This window comes from Chlamydotis macqueenii, chromosome 5, assembly GCF_036417535.1.
Source record: "Chlamydotis macqueenii isolate bChlMac1 chromosome 5, bChlMac1.mat, whole genome shotgun sequence".
Taxonomy (NCBI): Eukaryota; Metazoa; Chordata; class Aves; order Otidiformes; family Otididae; genus Chlamydotis; species Chlamydotis macqueenii.
Genome location: NC_141560.1, coordinates 56,750,305 through 56,768,327, shown reverse-complemented (window position 1 = coordinate 56,768,327; position 18,023 = coordinate 56,750,305). Strand labels below are relative to the sequence as shown.

The 18,023-nt window shown below is 36.6% G+C and overlaps 1 protein-coding gene across 1 annotated transcript in view; it reads left to right on the top strand.

Annotated features, from left to right (window-relative positions):
• Nucleotides 1-18,023, top strand: part of INSC (INSC spindle orientation adaptor protein) — a 161,171-nt gene that overhangs the window by 92,711 nt on the left and 50,437 nt on the right. Inside the window, exons 6-7 of the mRNA XM_086748805.1 lie at nucleotides 1,587-1,700; nucleotides 7,314-7,439. Of these exons, the coding sequence (XP_086604931.1) occupies nucleotides 1,587-1,700; nucleotides 7,314-7,439 (240 nt within the window). The remainder of the gene's footprint in view (nucleotides 1-1,586; nucleotides 1,701-7,313; nucleotides 7,440-18,023) is intronic.

The window sequence follows — 18,023 nt, the reverse complement described above, 5'->3', positions numbered from 1 at the left end:
CGGGGAATGGATTGAGAGCAGCCCTGAGGAGAAGGACTTGGGAGTGCTGGTGGATGAGAAGCTTAACATGAGCAGGCAATGCGCCCTTGCGGCCCAGAAGGCCAACCACATCCTGGGCTGCATCAAGAGGAGCGTGGCCAGCAGGTTGAGGGAGGTGATTCTCCCCCTCTACTCTGCCCTGATGAGACCCCACCTGGAGTACTGTGTCCAGTTCGGGAGCCCCCAACATAACAAGGACATGGACCAGTTGGAGAAGATGATCAGAGGGCTGGAGCACCTCTTCTATGAGGACAGGCTGAGAGAATTGGGGCTGCTCAGCCTGCAGAAGAGGAGGCTCCGGGGAGACCTGATAGCGGCCTTCCAGTACCTCAAGGGGGCCTAGAAGAAAGATGGGGAAAGGCTGTTCAGTAGGGCCTGTTGCAATAGGATGAGGGGTAATGGTTTTAAAATAGAGGGGGGTAGATTTAGATTAGAAATTAGGAAAAAATTTTTTACGATGCGAGTTATAGAACACTGGAACTGGTTGCCCAGAAAGGTGGTGGAGGCCCCATCCCTGGAAACGTTCAAGGCCAGGCTGGATGAGGCTCTGAGCAACCTGATCTAGTTGGGGATGTCCCTGCTCCTTGCAGGGGGGTTGGACTAGATGACCTTTGAAGGTCCCTTCCAACCCTAACCATTCTATGATTCTATGATTCTATGACTTACACTGATTTCTTTCTTGAGATCTCATTAGAAATCCCTTTGCACCCTCTAATCTTCCTCAAATAAAAAACCCCAAATGTAATTATGCTCAATTAATTTGTCCATATTTTAAAGGTGATTTTATGCTGAAATTTTGTGTTGTCCCCAGAGAAAAAGAGGGAATAAGAAGCTGAGGGAAGAGGAAGTAGTTAAATAGTGTTTACTACAGTGCTAAACCAAAATTAATGCGTAGTATTGGTTAAATTCTAACATACCTTGATGCGTGAATATAGCAAAAAAAGTTTTAGCTTTTTCAGAAACATCCCTTATAGTTTTAAAAGATCATTACTAGGAGGTGAGAATCTCCAGAATATATTTGCAGAATCACAGTCAAACTAATAAGCTACTTACTAAGGTTAGGATTTATGAGAACTACAGGAAATGCCACATGAGTTGAAGTGTGTAAATAATTTTATGTATTGCAGATTCAGTGAGTAAGTTGTTGTTAATTTCATGCTTACTTTTTTTAATCTGAAGACTTGTTCTTCATTGCTAATTTATCTGTCTTTGGGCACTTTGACACCTACTGGCACACCTGAAATCCTAATACTTTTTTTCTTTTAAATGCAACACATACCTGTTCTCACACACATACCTTTTCTCTTACTCTATTTGTATTTATTTTTAAATATCACTATTCTTGGTTACATCTATTCAAATGCAATGATAAATGTGTTAGTGTTATCAGTCTGACTCCAGCCCATGTTTTTTTCTTCCTTTCTCTGGGTGAGAAGCAACATGATATGGATTAAATGAACTAGACTTTCTACTCCATCTTATTTTTAAATATAAGACTAATGGTTTTCATTTGAATTGAATTATTTTTATTATCTTATGTCACACAGAACCTGCTGAGACAAATAGACTTGTCGGATAATGTGTGCATCACTGAGTCAGCGATTAGTAGTTTATTCAGCCTTACCCAAGAAGGTGCTCACCTGTGCCGCATCATAGCTAAGGTAAGGAGATATATGGATGAATCCAAAATAAACTAGTAATAAAAGTGAGTTATTTTGCTTAACACAGTAGTGGTTGCGAGTTTTGAAATGTACAGTACAAGATGAAATCCTATATTTCAGGAGACAAGTAATCTAGGTTAAAGAACAAAACAAAATAAAAAAGAACAAAAGAACAAAAGAACAAAACAAAAAACAAAAGAACAAAAGAACAAAACTTACCCTGAGAAATTATTTTTTTCTTCTTTTGCAAGCTTTAGTCTGCAAGGTTTATTACCACAATTATCCTCCTAGATTTAAAAAAAAAAAATATTTAATAAAGCTCAATGCCTGTGCAAGCAACTGTAGTAGGATGATAAGTTCCAACAGGTTTCTGGGCATTGATTCAACTACATTTGTCTTTGTGCCACATGATGTATTACCACTCCCTTCAGCATCTTGGACATCTTTTTAGCGTCTCTCTTGACAGTGCTTTTTAAGTACCAGCAATGTAAGTGGAGATAAACTTTACAGTTGGCCATGCATATGGTTGGTTATGCAGAGAAACAGCAAGACCCCTTCAGTTGTGTGTACAGAAGATTTTACAGATATTATTAAAGATGTAATTTTAGAAATACTTTGCATCCATTATTTTCCTTTTGCAGAGGAATGCCATTACATTACTTCTGGCAATGTGTGTTCTCATTTACCAAGTAGTTGATGCTAACTTTTGCTATAAGTGAGCCATTCTGCCAAGATCAATGATACTGGCAATCCCTGCACCTTTGAGGACACTTGGATCTTGAAAAAGTGAGAAAGGCAGGGTATTGTGTGAGGTCAAGGACAGGATAATCACAACCACAGTACATATAGAAAGAAGAAAACCTCCTTTCCCGAGCTTCTGCTTGTGGTTTGATGCACCAGTCCTTTGTCCCACTCAGAGATGAGGTTAAACAGCAACATTTAATTAATTTTACTTCTGATCTGCCTTTAGATCCATGTTTGCACCATAAAAGGTGCTGCTTTGTTCTGAATGCTGCGAATGAGGTAGACTCAGAAATGTGAGTGGATCCTGGCAACAGCCTGAGGTTTAATTTTTTCTAAATTGGTATTTGAGCTCCACTCAGTGGTATCCAAAAACAATGTTAAAATGTTGAGTATTGAGGAAGTGCAGAACTAACAAATAGGAGAAAATTGGTCTTTTTATAATTGTGTGAATTCCATAACAGTTTAATTTAGCAGAAGTGAAGTCTAACCTTCCATAAATCACTAAATTAATTTATTGCTAAACCCTAGATATGTCATGGGTTTACAAGTGAGGAAATGCACCCTCTTATGCAAAGAACCATTAAGTGGTGTTGGTTGCCAAATTACAACGGTGATTGCATCACCTGTCCTGTGTGTCTGTTTGCTCTCTGCACTGTGAAATATATTTGTCCTGACTCACCATCATCCTTCATCCTCTGTACTGCCTCAGTTATCTGCACCAGTGGACAAGGTGGCAGAGGAGTTGTAATAGTCCAGAATTTTGAATTCAGTCACTTGACCTATGACGGTGAAAGTGCAGAGTGATTTGGGCGGGGGAGCAGCAGGGGAAGAGGAGAACAACACCAAAACAACAAACAAACACACAAAACAACCCCCAAAACCCAAACTAAAACAACAAAATCCCAAATCCTGGAACTGTGCCTACTCATTAAGAGAACGAGAAAGGATTACATTTTTTGCAAAGATCTCAAAACTTCTCACAGATACAGAGTTCCACTGAGAGTTGTCATGTTATCTTTGGGAAAAAACTACCCAGAGAAGTGAAATATTTGTTCACAGTGAAAGCAAAACTCAACAAATTTGTTCATGTAACCTTGAAGTCTTACTCTCTGTGACAATCTGTGGAACATTGTTATTAGCTTTTTTTCCCCTGTCCTAATCTATAAATTACATACCTAAATCTTGGATGTACAAGCGAAGAACCATGATAACATTGTAAAGCTACAATACTATAGGAACTGGTTTCTCACTTTACATTTTGGTAACGATTTCAATCTTCTCTTGCCTTTCCTCTCCTCCCTTGCCAATATTTTACCAAAATTTAAAAAGGCTTTGAAATGCTAACCCCCCATGCTGAAGTGTCACCTATAATTTGATTCCACCTGGAGGCATTCTTCAACTTTTTTTTTTTTTAGCATGTAACTTTGTAATCTGCCATGAAAAACTTGTGTTGCTGACTCACCCTGGCAGTGAGCTAGTCATTCTCACTAGCTGTCAGAAGTGTAAGGACTAAAATCTCTAACATAAATGAGTAGTATCAAGGGCAAGATAAGAAATGAAAAGAGAAAGTCTAGTAATGATAATAATAATTAAAAAAAATCCTTGAATTCTGAGCTAGTAGAAGAACCAATATTGAGCTGTAGTGTTAATCTACAAGCAACTACACTGGTGGCATAATGGAAACTCAACCAGTTTAGATAATTTTAAAAGGAAAAAGAGAAAATGAGGAAAGGAAGAGCCAAGTAGAGCATTTGTTGCAACTACCAGGGAAAGGTCATAGTTATGGTTTCTGTCTGCAGATCAGTTTCCTGCCTTTAAAATCAAATGTTGCTAAAATACTCCTCTGTCAAGTCTTACCACGCATACTTAAACATCAAACAATGTGACTAACTTGCTGTGTCATTGTCTGGGTTGCATTCATATCTATTAGATTTTGATCCTGGGATCATTCATATCAAAATTAAAAATTAGTCTTGGTTGTTAAAACTCTATCTTCGTGTTCTGAGAGGAGAGCATAAGGAGACACTATAAACCAGAAATTATAAATTTTTAGTGGACTTGAGCAACTATAAAAAATTAGCATTACTTGAAGTAGACTGGTTCTAAATTGATTTGATTTCATAACAACCAGAAGAACCCATAAAAATCAGTTCCAGAGTTACAATAAATAAATGCCAGGACATAGAGTGATAAAGAAAAAAAGTCTTTGTAAATAAATCAATTTCACTGATGATAATTAGAGTCTAATACTAACTGTATTGAACTGGGTGCTACACTATGTGCTATAATATTCTCCTAAAAGAGAGAGAGAGGCAAAAATGAAGATAGCCATACTTGCTTATCATACCCTTCTGTAGAGAATGCTTGACTATTTGAGTCCCATATGGATGTGCAGCAGATCATTTGCTCTGAGAAACTTCTAATACATCTTGGCCTTACCTTCTTTGTACATCAGTTCCTTTTTCTAGTAAGTATTTACTCTGAAGATTTCTCTGGACATCATCTTTCAAGCTAATTATAAATGTTGTCCTCCATCATGAGGAAAGGCTTGGTGAGAATTCACTGCACTTTGAGTCATTTCAGGCTGAAACTGCAAAACATTACACCTTAGATTTGGATGCCTTTTCTCTCCATTCTTTGTTCACTCGACTCACTATGCACAGTGGGGCTTTTTATACTCACGACCTCCTTCACATACTTTTTGTGACTGTATTTCAGGTAATTTTTTTATCTACTGCTAGCACTTCTGAATAGCATCTCAGAGATGTCTCTGAAATTGAAATCCTGTTAATCCAATATAGGAGAGAAGTAGGTCATCAAGCAGTAGAGCAAGTTCTCTTTCAGATACTGCTTCACAGAATACGTGAAGCTTGTCCCAGATGAAACTTGAATTACAGAAAGAGCAGAATTTCTCGTGTTATTTGGTTAGAAACTGGAAATGCCAAAAGTCTGCAAAGGATAAATAAAAACATACTTAGACATATTGGGAGTTTTTTGAAAGGTGCAAGTTAAGGGGAGTGTTTTAGACTTGTGATTGTTACTTGTATTTTGCAGCTTGGTAATGGCGCACAGGGCACCAAATAAACAGTTTAGCTCTCCTCCTGACAAGTGTAGTTATAAATCACTTCCTGTCCATTAGAGGCAAAAGCAGGGCACCCATTTGTCATACAGAAAGCTTGAAGGAAATGTGCCAAGATCACTTGAACTTTACTAGCGTTGTTTACAAACTTCTACATATTATGACTAAAGCAGAGAATCATATAATCTCTAATTCCACTGAACTGTGAGGTCTTTCAAACTGAGAATTAAAAAAAAAAGTCCCAGTTACCTTAGGTTTGAGGACAACACTGAAATAGTTGGTTTTTTTTTAATTACTGCTTGGGCCAAATATCAATATCCTTTTGTGGAAGGAAAAATATGACTGAAACTTTTTTGTTACTGTACTACTTATTTTTTTAATTTTGAAGGATCAGAAATGTCTTTCTGCTGTAGGCTATATATAGCAGTACTAGATATAAAATAACTCATACAGATACATTTGCACTTCTTACAATTCTGTAAAAAAATTTTACTCTTGGCAAACCTCAGTAGGCCTACTGTTTTCACTGATCTCACTGAAATTACATATCCATGTGCAAAGACATAATATAAAACTTCTATTTTTCAAAAGATATCGAGGTCTTAATTTTGTCTAATTCTACTTTTCTCATAAATGGGTATGTATTTCTGTTAGACTGAAGAGATTGCCTTGCTTCCTCTATTATTGTGTATTCTATTGCAGCAGAACGAGTACAGAAATTAGAATTCTGAAAGTGAGTGAAGTCTGAATTGTAGTTTGGAGGTTTTATGTCAGTACAACCTGTTGAGCTTTTAAATAACACAAATGGTTGAGGAGAAAAATATTATCTCTGTGAATCTGAAAAATATTTTTATACAGAGGCTACTGAAACTGGCTTAAAAAGAAAGGTGTATATTGCACTTTGTCCATTATTCCAACTACCTTAAATTTAGTACTGTAATCTGAATACTTTAGTCTGAGATTAATATTTTAAATGCTTTCCTGTACATTATATGTCTACTATTACATAATATAAGGCATCTGTAGTCTACCTGATAGCATAACATGTTGGAATGTAGGACAATCCAAAAGAAGTCCATATATTGTCTGTATTTATTTATATCTTTCCATTTATTATGTGAACTTTGATAACACTCACATGCTTACAAGCTGTGTTGGAAATGATTAAGGATAGGTACTGTAAGAATGTATATATACTCTAATCTTTGTCATTATTGCCATATTTAAAGAAAAAAAGTAGGAATGCTAATTTTGTGTGTTAGAAGATCAAGATATAGATTGTATCTGTATAGAACTTGACACTTATTTCCACATTGTTTTCAGCAGCTCTTCAACCATATGATCTTCTCTTTCATGTTTTAGCATTAAGTAAATATTGTATGGAGCTCAGAAATGTGTGGGAATGGGAAATATATGCCAACAAAAATCTGTTTTAAACTAATAGTATGTGGTTGAACTGTCACTTAAATGTCACTTTAATTGCCGCCTATTGATAAGTCTTTGTAATTTTCACATGAATGTCAAGTTTAATTTAAATTGTTCTTGTAACTGGTAAAAGTCAATCACTTAAGCACATCTTCCGCTGAGCTTACATTACTTTTTCATCACTTAGTATATAAGCATTAATCATCTTGAGTTCTCTATGTGAGCTTGACATCCTCTTTGTTGATGTTATGATGATAGCTAATTTGGATAAATTACCAAAGGAATATGCCCCCCATCCCAGTCTCTGTTAAATACTAGGGAAACATTCAGTGCTGCTTTTCTGATTTTTTGCTTTTCCCCTGCAGGAAGGAGGTGTAGTTGCTCTCTTTAAGATCTGTCGCCAGGATTGTTTCAGGTGCCTTTATCCCCAGACGCTGAGAACATTGGCATCCATTTGCTGTGTGGAGGAAGGGATGCACCAGCTGGAAAAGGTAAGCACTTCAGTGCTCTTTCCTGACTGCGTCATAAAACAGAGAAGTCTTGTCTTTATCTCTTCTAGGAACTGATAACTTGGTGTTGTTTGATACTGTGCTCCATACTATATACTCACTTTTTCTGTGCTGAATACATCTTCAGTCTTTACAAAATTAGTCCCAGCTATAACATTATCCTATTCAGTTGCTTGCACAAATAAGCTTTCTAAGTGGGGATAATTTTCATAAAACAGGTAAATACGTTAGTGACTACGTCAAAAAAAAAGTAGGGAAACTATAATTTCTGGACTCTCTGAAGTGTTTATATAGAAGCTCCAATGTTTCAAATAACCCTTAAAAGACAGAAAGCTTTATACCTCTTTAAATCCTTTCCTGATGCTCAGGTAGGGCACCTGCTTGTGGTACTGCAGTAACTTGTGAGAGTTGTAATTACATGTAAAGAACTGGGACACATATAGCAGCTAGCCAATAGAAAATTGTGTCTGCTAATCAGCAACAAGTCTCCTCAAAGCCAATTTGAACCGGCATGGCAAACATCAAAACATTACCCAGATAAAATTGTATCAACTGCTTAGGCTCCATTCCTTTCTCACTCTCACAACATACTGCTGTTTTGGAAAATGAACACTTCTAGTCACTAAATCATGATCTCATCCTTTGTATTTCATAAAACAGTCATCTTCCACAGCTGAATAATGGCCTCTTCAAGTTAATGATAAATGATTTCACTGCCACTTTACATTGACATGTCTTGTAATTTACTGCCCAGAAATCAAGCAAACCGTGACAGAACATCTGCAGCAAAAAGCAAGTCTCTGAGCTTACAGTAAATGAAGATGACTTAAATTTTTTTTGACATAATGCTGGTTCAGACTGACACCAGAATCAGTCTAAAAGGATCTTTCATTATGTCCACTATAACAGTGGAATTGATAGAGTTAAAAATGGAAATGATTGATTCAACTCACCTGGTCCAATTCCTGGCAGAGTCAACATACATTTAATGTGGCCCATATCAAAACTGATGAAACAAGAGTCCTAGAAAAAGTGGTAACTCTCAAGCTCATATGTCTTTGATGTACTTTAATGTTGGTCACAAGTAAAATTGCTGAGGGTAAACTTTGCCACAATCAAGACTGGACTAGGGTTTAAAGGATTTTTAACTGAAATCCCTACCATGACTTTCAGTAGTACATTTTTCACCTAGGCCTTCAATTCTTAAATCACATTTTGGCAAAACCTAAGCCTGCAACATGAGGGGCTGGATGTTAATCCTACTCATCTGACTAAACAAACAGGTTTATGACAGGAGTATTTGGTTATCACTTTGTCAGCCTCTTTACTTAACATTGTGATGCTGACGTTCCATATGTTATGTGGGTCCAGTACATGCCTGAGTTTCTGGTGAGGGAGAATGGGATATTTCATATATCAAAAGAAAAAAAGAAATTTTCTCTGCAAGGAGGTTAATGTCCTTCCAAGTGCTAATGGAGGTTAAAAAACACAGGCCAGGGCATTGCTATGTCATCTGTAAATAATCTATCAGCTGGTGACTCTCCAGGTTTGCCAGTTTCTAAAGCTGAAGGAGGATAGTAAACAAGAAAGTTTTACTGCTCTTTATGTTCTCTTTTCACTCTTCTTTTACACTTATTTAGAAGCTACAAGATGTTCTGACTATGGGGAGTCAATGGAAAGTGCATGGATCAGATGACCAGTATTTTCATGTGAACAGCACTCTGTTTTTTTATATTGTCTTCTTTAAATAAGAATTTTTTTTTCTTTTCAAATTTGAAATACGGTTGCAAAGAATAAAAAAAAAAAAGAGGTTTAACAATATTAGCATTTCTATCTATTGTTACAGAAATTACTCTAGGACTTCTTTTCTGGCAGAAGGAGTGGCTTCTATTATCCAGCTAAGTACCTGGGTGGTGGTGAAGCATTTAATTTGCTTTAATTTGAATATCATTATGCCACCTAGTGCATCAAAATATCAGTGCAATTGATTTTTAATGACAGAAACTTCATTCAAACAAATAAAGCCTGGCCTCAAATGATTCAGATAAGGTAATTCAAGACTTAAAAAAAAAAATTAAACCCACAAAACCCAAACAAGCCTCACGCCCCTCTATTTTTCAATTAGATTTCACAACCAGTAAAGTGTTTAAAAAACCACTTATAAGAAAAAGTAGCAAGAGTTATCATTTCTATTGGAACATTTGTCTGGGAGCTGAAATAAAAAGGAGTGGTATTCTTTCTGTGGTAATTGCAGTGCTTAATTACTAAAGACATTATGAATATTGTTTATTTATCCAATGTTCTTTGATCTTGCCAATTCAGTAGCAACACAAGGAGGTAACAAGAACACCTATGTTAATGTAGATTATTTAGAAAGCAAGCAAGAAGTCAGTAGTTCACAGAAGGCAATCCAAACAGAGAGTATTTTAATATTTTTCTTGGGCTTTAAGATATCTGAATATTAGGCTGTCTATACATTTAGTGTAAATTTAATGTGAATGATGTTATACTGTGTTTAAACCATTTGTCTCGAGTGAGTTTTTGTATTGCAATGTGGAAATGCTGTCCTCGTGTACCAAGGAAAGAAAGTAACAATTGAGTGCTCATTTCTAAAGATGTAGAAAATTGCCTATTTTTAGCAAAAATAATTTCCTCAATTAAAAAAAAAAAAAATCTTGTTCTTCCACGTCATGTATCTGTACTACTCTTTTAATAGTACACTTGAAAAAGCCATTTTTAATTTTTCATCATCTTGATAAGCAAGCTGATCTTTGCTATAATTACAATGACCAAGCAGTTGTTGCAATGACTAGGTGACTAGCTTTTTCTCTTTCAAATCAATCTAGTTGGCTGAATGTACAATAACAAAAAATCCATTGGTTAAAATGCCATTTTAGAATGGTTATTATTTCACTTGCAAGTACTTTACTGCCTTTTGAAAAGGTACTGTTGCTTTGTTGTACATTGATCTACAGAGTTCCAGGAACTCAACAGTAACAAATTAGTCAGGCAATTAAAGTAGAAAGATAGGTAAGAAATACCTCATTTTGTGACTGAGGACTGTGTGTAAATAAATGTTGTTCTATGTAACCTGTGCTCCACAAGTGGTAATTTTGGTGCTTAAAGCTGCTTATGGATGTTCAGTTGTTGGGTACACACTTTAACTTCATAATTCACTGTGACAACAGCACGTTTGAGATCATTCTTTGGTCTCAGCTGCCTGACTAGTCCCGCTTTAGAGATGAGTGGAAAGAGCCTGGAAAAGCAACCAGAATTTTCCTCCCTTGCATTATTCCTGTAGCTGCCTGTCTCTGTACCAAAGAGAGCTTTGTCGTCTGTGTCTTGTGGCACTTGAGCGTGCAAAGTTTTTAGGGGAAAGCTCACTGCAACAGAAAGAATGGTTATTCTTGGTCTAGACATTCCAGAGTTTATCCACAGACAAGGTATCACACAGGTAATAGATAATACAGAAAATAACTAGAATCATTAAAACTAGAAGAACTGAAAGGCATTTGGGGGAGGTAAGTGCGACTGGAAACTGAAGGAGAGTGTTAGTGCTAAACAGGCAGAGCTGTTTGTCTATCCAGCCCTGAGGTTTAGGACAGAAATACAATGATGTAGTGGGAGATTGGTTCTCACCATTGACATTTGGTGAGGGTTCTGGAGGGAAGGATATTTGAACCTTCACAACTGTGCTTTGAAAACTTAATTTACCTCAAGGGTTCCCACGTAGGAAAGACTATTGAAGGCACAGAGATGGGATAAATTAATGTGTGCATTTAATGAAACTTAAGATTAAAAAAAAATATGATCTTGATTGTCTGATAATGTACATCCTGCAAATTGCATTAAGAATAACTGTACTTCAAATGCCATTTTCATTGTCAAGACACACGTAAAATCTAACAGATATTGTCTTCAACAGGAAGCATCCTTGCCTGGAAAAAGGGTTTGTGTTTGAATACAGTCATACATTTCTAGCACATTATTTGCCTAAAGGAGTTTTTCAGCCCTTTCTGTTCCTGAGGCTGCATTAGGTCCTTGTTTTGCAGAGGTCTCTGAACAAAGTGTCTCCTACACATGTGCTGACACGCACCCTGATTGAAGCCTAAAGACTGTTGCAGTTTCTCTGCTTCAGATCTATCCATACAATGCTTGTTGTTGGCTGGTGCTAGAAGGCATGGCTTTCCAATTTTTGCCGTACACTGAATCTTAGTTGTGTGATTTTTCACTGACTCAAACTTCCTGCTGCAACAAAAGAACTGCATAGTTCAGAAATAAATAGCAAACGGATAGTGCAGGTGAAACATTATTACATTAGAAAGCTGCAACTCCACTGGGACCTAGATCAAGGCTCAACTGCCACAAAAACATGATTTATACAAATAGTCATCTAAGCAGCTGCCTAAATATTAACACTGTGCACTGTTCATTTACTTATACTATTTAAACTACTCCAGAAAGCAAGACACCTGGAATCAACTCATTAAGAGAAGATACTCCAGAGAGACTGATGACAGCAGTTGTTACCTTCATTAACAATACCTTATTTTTAACAAATGACACAGCTTTTATCACTATGCTTTAAGCAAAAATTGCCTAGGTATAGATTATAAATTGCTTTGAATCCTTAATTCAAAGCACATTATATCAAATTACTTACGTCCAGAAAAAAATCTGAAGAAGCGGGGAGCAAGTACAAGGTGTACCATTTTTTGTGGCTGGGAAACTGTGTGGCTTTTCATGAAGACTTTTTAAGCTTAACACTTTTTAAGAGTGACCTAAAATCTATTGTTCACTGTGAACCCAGTCTGATTTTTAAGAACAACCATGATCTTATACACAAAAATAATTTCTGCATGATGGGGATGTAATCTGACAATGATATATATGAAAAATAAGCTTTTGGTAGGAGGTACAATGTTTATTACAGAACCTGCAACTACAGTTTATTCATAGCTTTTGGGTGAATGTGAGCTGATTACTTTATTCAGCTCTAACTACTTTGAACTTTCAGTTTCAAATATTAACTTCAGTCAAAACCAGGGAGTAATTTTGTTTCAGGTGAAGTATATGTGTTGCCTTAAATTTCAGCTGCTAAAACCGCTAAGGTTCATGTAGCTGTAGGGTGAGACAGAAGTGAGAACTATGGAAAGGGCTTTGATTATCAGAGCTTAGGTGAGCTGGTAGGAGTATACAGTCACCACTTCTAAAATCTGAACACAAAAGTTAGATGGTGGCCCATGGATTTTGTCACAGCATGTAAAGGCTCCACAATCATGAATGTTTTTATTTTCATAGTACCTGGTATATGACGGAAATAACTTCGTACCATACAAGAGATTGCAAATTTGCCTAATATGAATGATCTATATAGTTGTCTTCATATTTGAGTATTCCAAATGCAAAATACCAGGGGAAGCAAAACAGTATAACAGTCTCCTAGAAAAGGTAAGTGAGATTGCCAGTGATTAGGAAGGAGAAACCCATAGGTTGCTGCTTTTAAAAGTACTTCTGCAGGTTGTTTTCTTCTTTTAAGAAGTGCAAAAGTAATGTGCAGCTTTCTGAGAAGCAGTGAAATGATGATTTTTATTATGCAGCTTATTCACAGGACTTCCAGCAATGAGAAGATCTCGGGAAGTGCAGAGGTCTGCCTCAGCCTGTTAGCATTACTCTCACCTGAGAGAAGAGCTTTGTGTTAAAATTTCTTTTTTTTTCTGGCTAGTATATGAAAAATTCTTATGGCCTATTTCAGTGGTTTTGCACCCAGTTAGTTTCAGACTGAGGGATTAGATGAGCCTATAACATGATAAAGATCACATAGCTATTTTATTCTAAAATTCATTGAATTCAAAAGCTAAAAGATTAAGCATTTATTTTTAAGAAAAATATTTTCAAAAAACCTGAGTTTTCAAAACTTAATTTTAATTTCTATAGAGTCAAATTTCATGTTATTCTGTCTCCTGAGTGAGATAGAGCAAGGCTGGGTATTAACAGCAAAATAAAGGACTTTTATAAGTTATTAGAAGGGGATAAGTTGTTGAGGGGCCCTTCTCTTGTCTCTTTCCCACAAAAACAGGTAACACACAATAGGTCATGCTGATAAACATATTCTCAACACTGTTTTATGAAGGGGAATATCAGAATTGTTTGTTCCCAAAATAGTGCTTGTGAAGCTTCATGGATGGGAAGTGACTGGAAACTTTCTTTCTGCGTGCTTAAAACCACAGAACACCGGCTTGTGTGCTAAGACCATGGAGATGATTTACATGGAAGCAGTTCAAGTGATGCGTTCCTTTTGCAGTCCTTTGGCTGAAGAGTCAACTCTTCTTGTTTGCATAACGCACATTTCCCCATCAGAGACCATTGTTTTGGCTCATCTTCCATGGCTATTTGTAGCCAGGCTTTGAAATCATGCTTGTGGAGTTACAAACAGTAAGCAGGAATGGATAAAGAGATTTCTGTTGTTCTGACTTTTGAGAAAGGAGGCAAGCTTCCTGCTGCTGCTGCAGCAAAAAAACCACTGCATAGTTCAAAAATAAATAGCAGACAGATAGTGTTTGCTAGCACTATCTGGAGGATAACCTTTGAATGAATAACTCAAGCAACTTCTGACATGCAGTACAGAGTACACTGAATCTTGGTATCACTGACAACTGGAGCTGGAAACTGTCTCTCACTGTTGTCACTGAGTAATTGTGTAGGTCACAGAATGAAAAACTACGAGACAGAAATATAAGTCAACTTTAAGGAACAGGGTGGGGAACATGTGCAAAAGTTGCTTTTCACATAGCCTTTTTGATAAGCAAGCAAATCTATTTCAGTAGCTGAGTTTGTGGTAAAATTAAATAATGTAAAATTCTAGGCTTGCAGCTCTTTAATTTACTGGACACTTCTTCTCAGTAAGGCTGTTTAATTAATTGGCAGTGAAAAATGTGCTGGGTTTGGCAAATTACATTTCTGTCAAAGCCCCTGCAAGATTCATTAAATCATATCCGAGAGTGCAGGAACTGCCCTTCCTTAACTGCTGGCTTGGTATCTATTAGGTGGTGTTTCAAATTTTACCTCCTGATTACACAGCTATGTATACATAATTAGTAAATGCAGCTTCTTTCAGCACAATCACAGGCAAGTGTATCAAGACTTCTTAGATCATTGCAGAATCTGACCATCTTCAGATGTGACATGCTGTAGTTCTAGAGCAAAATGCCCTAGAATGTCATAGAAGAGATATATTTCTGAATACTGAAAACCAGTGTGAAATCATGTTTAAAAAACAAAAAAAAAAACCAAACCCACAACACCCCCCTCAAAACCCAACAACAACAACAAAGAACCCCAAATGAACTGGCAGCTAATCTTTGCAGTATCATTTGATCTGTTGAAAACCTTCTGCCAATTACATAGCAGATTAAAATTTGTTTGCTTTATGGTAGTACCCACTTTATCATTCAAAGAGAAAAGTAGGGTTTTTTTTTTGATGGACTTATTATTCAAGAGACATGGAATTGAATAAAGACAGACATGTTAGTGCAGGATTATGGGGCATTGCCAGATCTCTGTAGGAAAAAAGTATACACAAAATGCTTTGGCTGAGGTCACTGCCATTATTCCAGTTCTGTTAAAATGACTAATTAAATTATAGTTGTTGTCTTGTTGTAGCCCTCATGGTCTAAGGAGATATGTATCAGTTGCTTTAATAAAAGATATTACCTCTCCTTACAAACCTTGCTTCACTTTAATCATATTATAGATTTTAGAAGAGGGAGAAAGGAGTCAGCAAGTGTAGCACTAGCGATAAACATTTTGATAATACTGGTAAAGTAGGACAATGTGAGACTTAGCTAAGGAGTTGGTGAATAGCTGCCATTTGGAGGACACAGATTCTGTTTATCAGTAGATCCTCATCTAGGTATCGGGCCTGGCCCAGACTCTGCAAACATATACACATGCACTTAGCTTTAAGCATGCACGTAATTTAATTTAAAAACAAGAGAACCACTACCTGTTAAAAATGTCAACAGAGATGCACATCTGTTGGTCTGTTCATGATTGAAGGTTCAGACTGCAACAAATTTCACAGAGTAAATATTCATTTGGTAATCACTGAACACATAGTTCTGTGGAACAAAGCAAAACTTTCAGAGTCAGATCAAACAGGAACAAACCCTTTTTGACAAACCTTGTCTGACTTTTCAATAAGAGGCACAGCAGACAGTCTATGAATTGATATATAACTCTGTCTATAAATTGATAACTAAAGCACGAGCTGTCTTCTAACCCAAAAATGAACACTTTAAATCTTTTGCCTTTAGTGTGACTCCTTCCATGTCACCCACAGATTTAGGCTTTCCTTCCCTTTGTCCTGTGCTTAAAGTGGCATATTGCTTAAGCATGGATCTGTGACATGTCCACATGCAAAAATTGCATAATAGTCAAGCAGCCCTATTTTATTCAGGTTTTGTCATGTTTCAGTAAGACCTGATCAGGAGAAGGCATTGCAGTGGCGATGTGCGGGGAGGAAATCTTGCCACTGCTGTGCTGTTTTTTTTTTCATGACTCCAGAGCAGTGTTCATGCAGAGTGAGAGTGGATAGAATTAGCTGTACTTTGGCATTTGGTTCCCCTATCTGATGCAGTCACTGTAGGAGAAACAACCTCTCTTCTTATCTACCCCTCAGCTCTGTCATTTTATACATCTCTGTTTTTTTTAGCTGAGGTGCAGAAGAGAGAGTGTCTTCAGATTTTTTCTTCTTGTTTTAGAAAGACAGGTTTCATTAAAATAGATTTTGAAAGCTGAAAAGGAAAGTCCTCAGACTATACCAGGTTACTACTAAGATGTAGACTTCCATGTGCAAGATCAAATTGGAGCAGTGCCTTTAGATTGCCATTCCCTCCAACTTCATTTTGAAAATTTGAGCTGGTGCCAGGTTACCACTCTGCACTTGTTTGGCTCCCATATAATTTACACATGGTTTTTGCAGTCAGTTATGTTGGTATTTTATACTATCTATTGATTTTATATTTCACTAAGTATTTTATTTAAAACACTCTAAATAGCTCTAGATTTATGTTTCAAAAGTCAGGATGTTAGGAGAATTTTATAAATGAAAAATAATTTGGAAATCACCAGATGATGATTTTTCTGTAATGACTTAAAATATTGCTTAAAGCAATGACAATGATCAGGGCAGCAAATGATCCATGAATGATGTCTGAAGGAACAGAAGCCAACAAATCAAATGACAGGTGGGTTTTCCCTACCTAATAACAATAATAATAATAATAATAATAATAATAATAATAATAATAATAATAATAATAATAAATCAAGCAAATTTAATTTTAAGATGAAAGAAGCAGCTTACTCAGCTCCTAAACTGAAGGCAGAGATTAATGAGAATCAATTGAAGCATTTAAAAAAAGTGCAGGGAGAGGGCTATTTTGGACCTCAAATATTCCTCCTGTCCTTGATAGAGGCAGAAAAGAAACTGGAAAGACATAGCCTTACAGAAAGATCTATCAAATGAGTAGCTTTCATAATTCTTCTTTTCTTCTCAGCAGGAAACTGTTGCATCACATATCTGCATTTCTATCCATCTGTAAACACATATACTGAATGTGTTTACATTGTATGCATTAGACAGCTTAGCTGTAGCCACAATAAAGTGTGAGGAGAGATAGGGGTGCAAATACTTATTAAATGAGACAGACACATTAGATAGCTTTCCCCTCACAAAATCTCTGCTGAAATTAGATACGCTTGTCTGATTGACCCATCCTGCTGCTGACTTCATGACTCAGTATCATTGATGATTTTTGTGACTCATTAGAAAAGTCCAGAGTTTACTGCTCAGAACCTTCATTTCTTGTCTTGCTAACCTTTGAGCTTGCCTAAAACCCCACTGATTTCAGAGATCTTGGCAGGAAGAAACATGTATTTACATAGATTTGGTTACACATGAGGAATTTAAGTGCCTTTAAGAATTCAGTACTAGCATTATTTTCCGTTCTAAGGTTTCTGCCACATTTATTTTCCTGCCTGAATTAACTACTACTCTTGGAGTTTTCTAGTGCTCTGTGTGGTTTCTTGTATATCTATTCTTGCTTGCATACCATTGACTTTCAAAATTTTTACACACATTTAATTTTGAAGGACTGAACTCTCACAAATGCACATTATTAAAATGCGAAAAGGGAAAATCCTTTCTTCATTGATCTAACTGAAGCTATGGAATTCCTCACTAGTATAAAACTATACTTACAGAAGTACTGAATCACCAAACCCCTCAAAAATAAAAAATAATTTCTCCTTGTTCCAGGTGATTTGTATTTCTTTTCTTTGGGACGTGCCAGTTGGAAACAGATAGCTCTGGATGTCCTATCTGCTGGAGTTTTTATCTCATCTAGAAATGAGCTGATCTCAATCATACCTGAAGATAACATGCTGGAGGCTGCTAGACAAAATGACTGGCTTACTTTGATCTGGTAATGAATATAGGTCATCTTTTAGGGTGAGAGGCAGGACTTGAGAGTGCTGCAGAAAATTCTTTTTCCTCACAGGAGC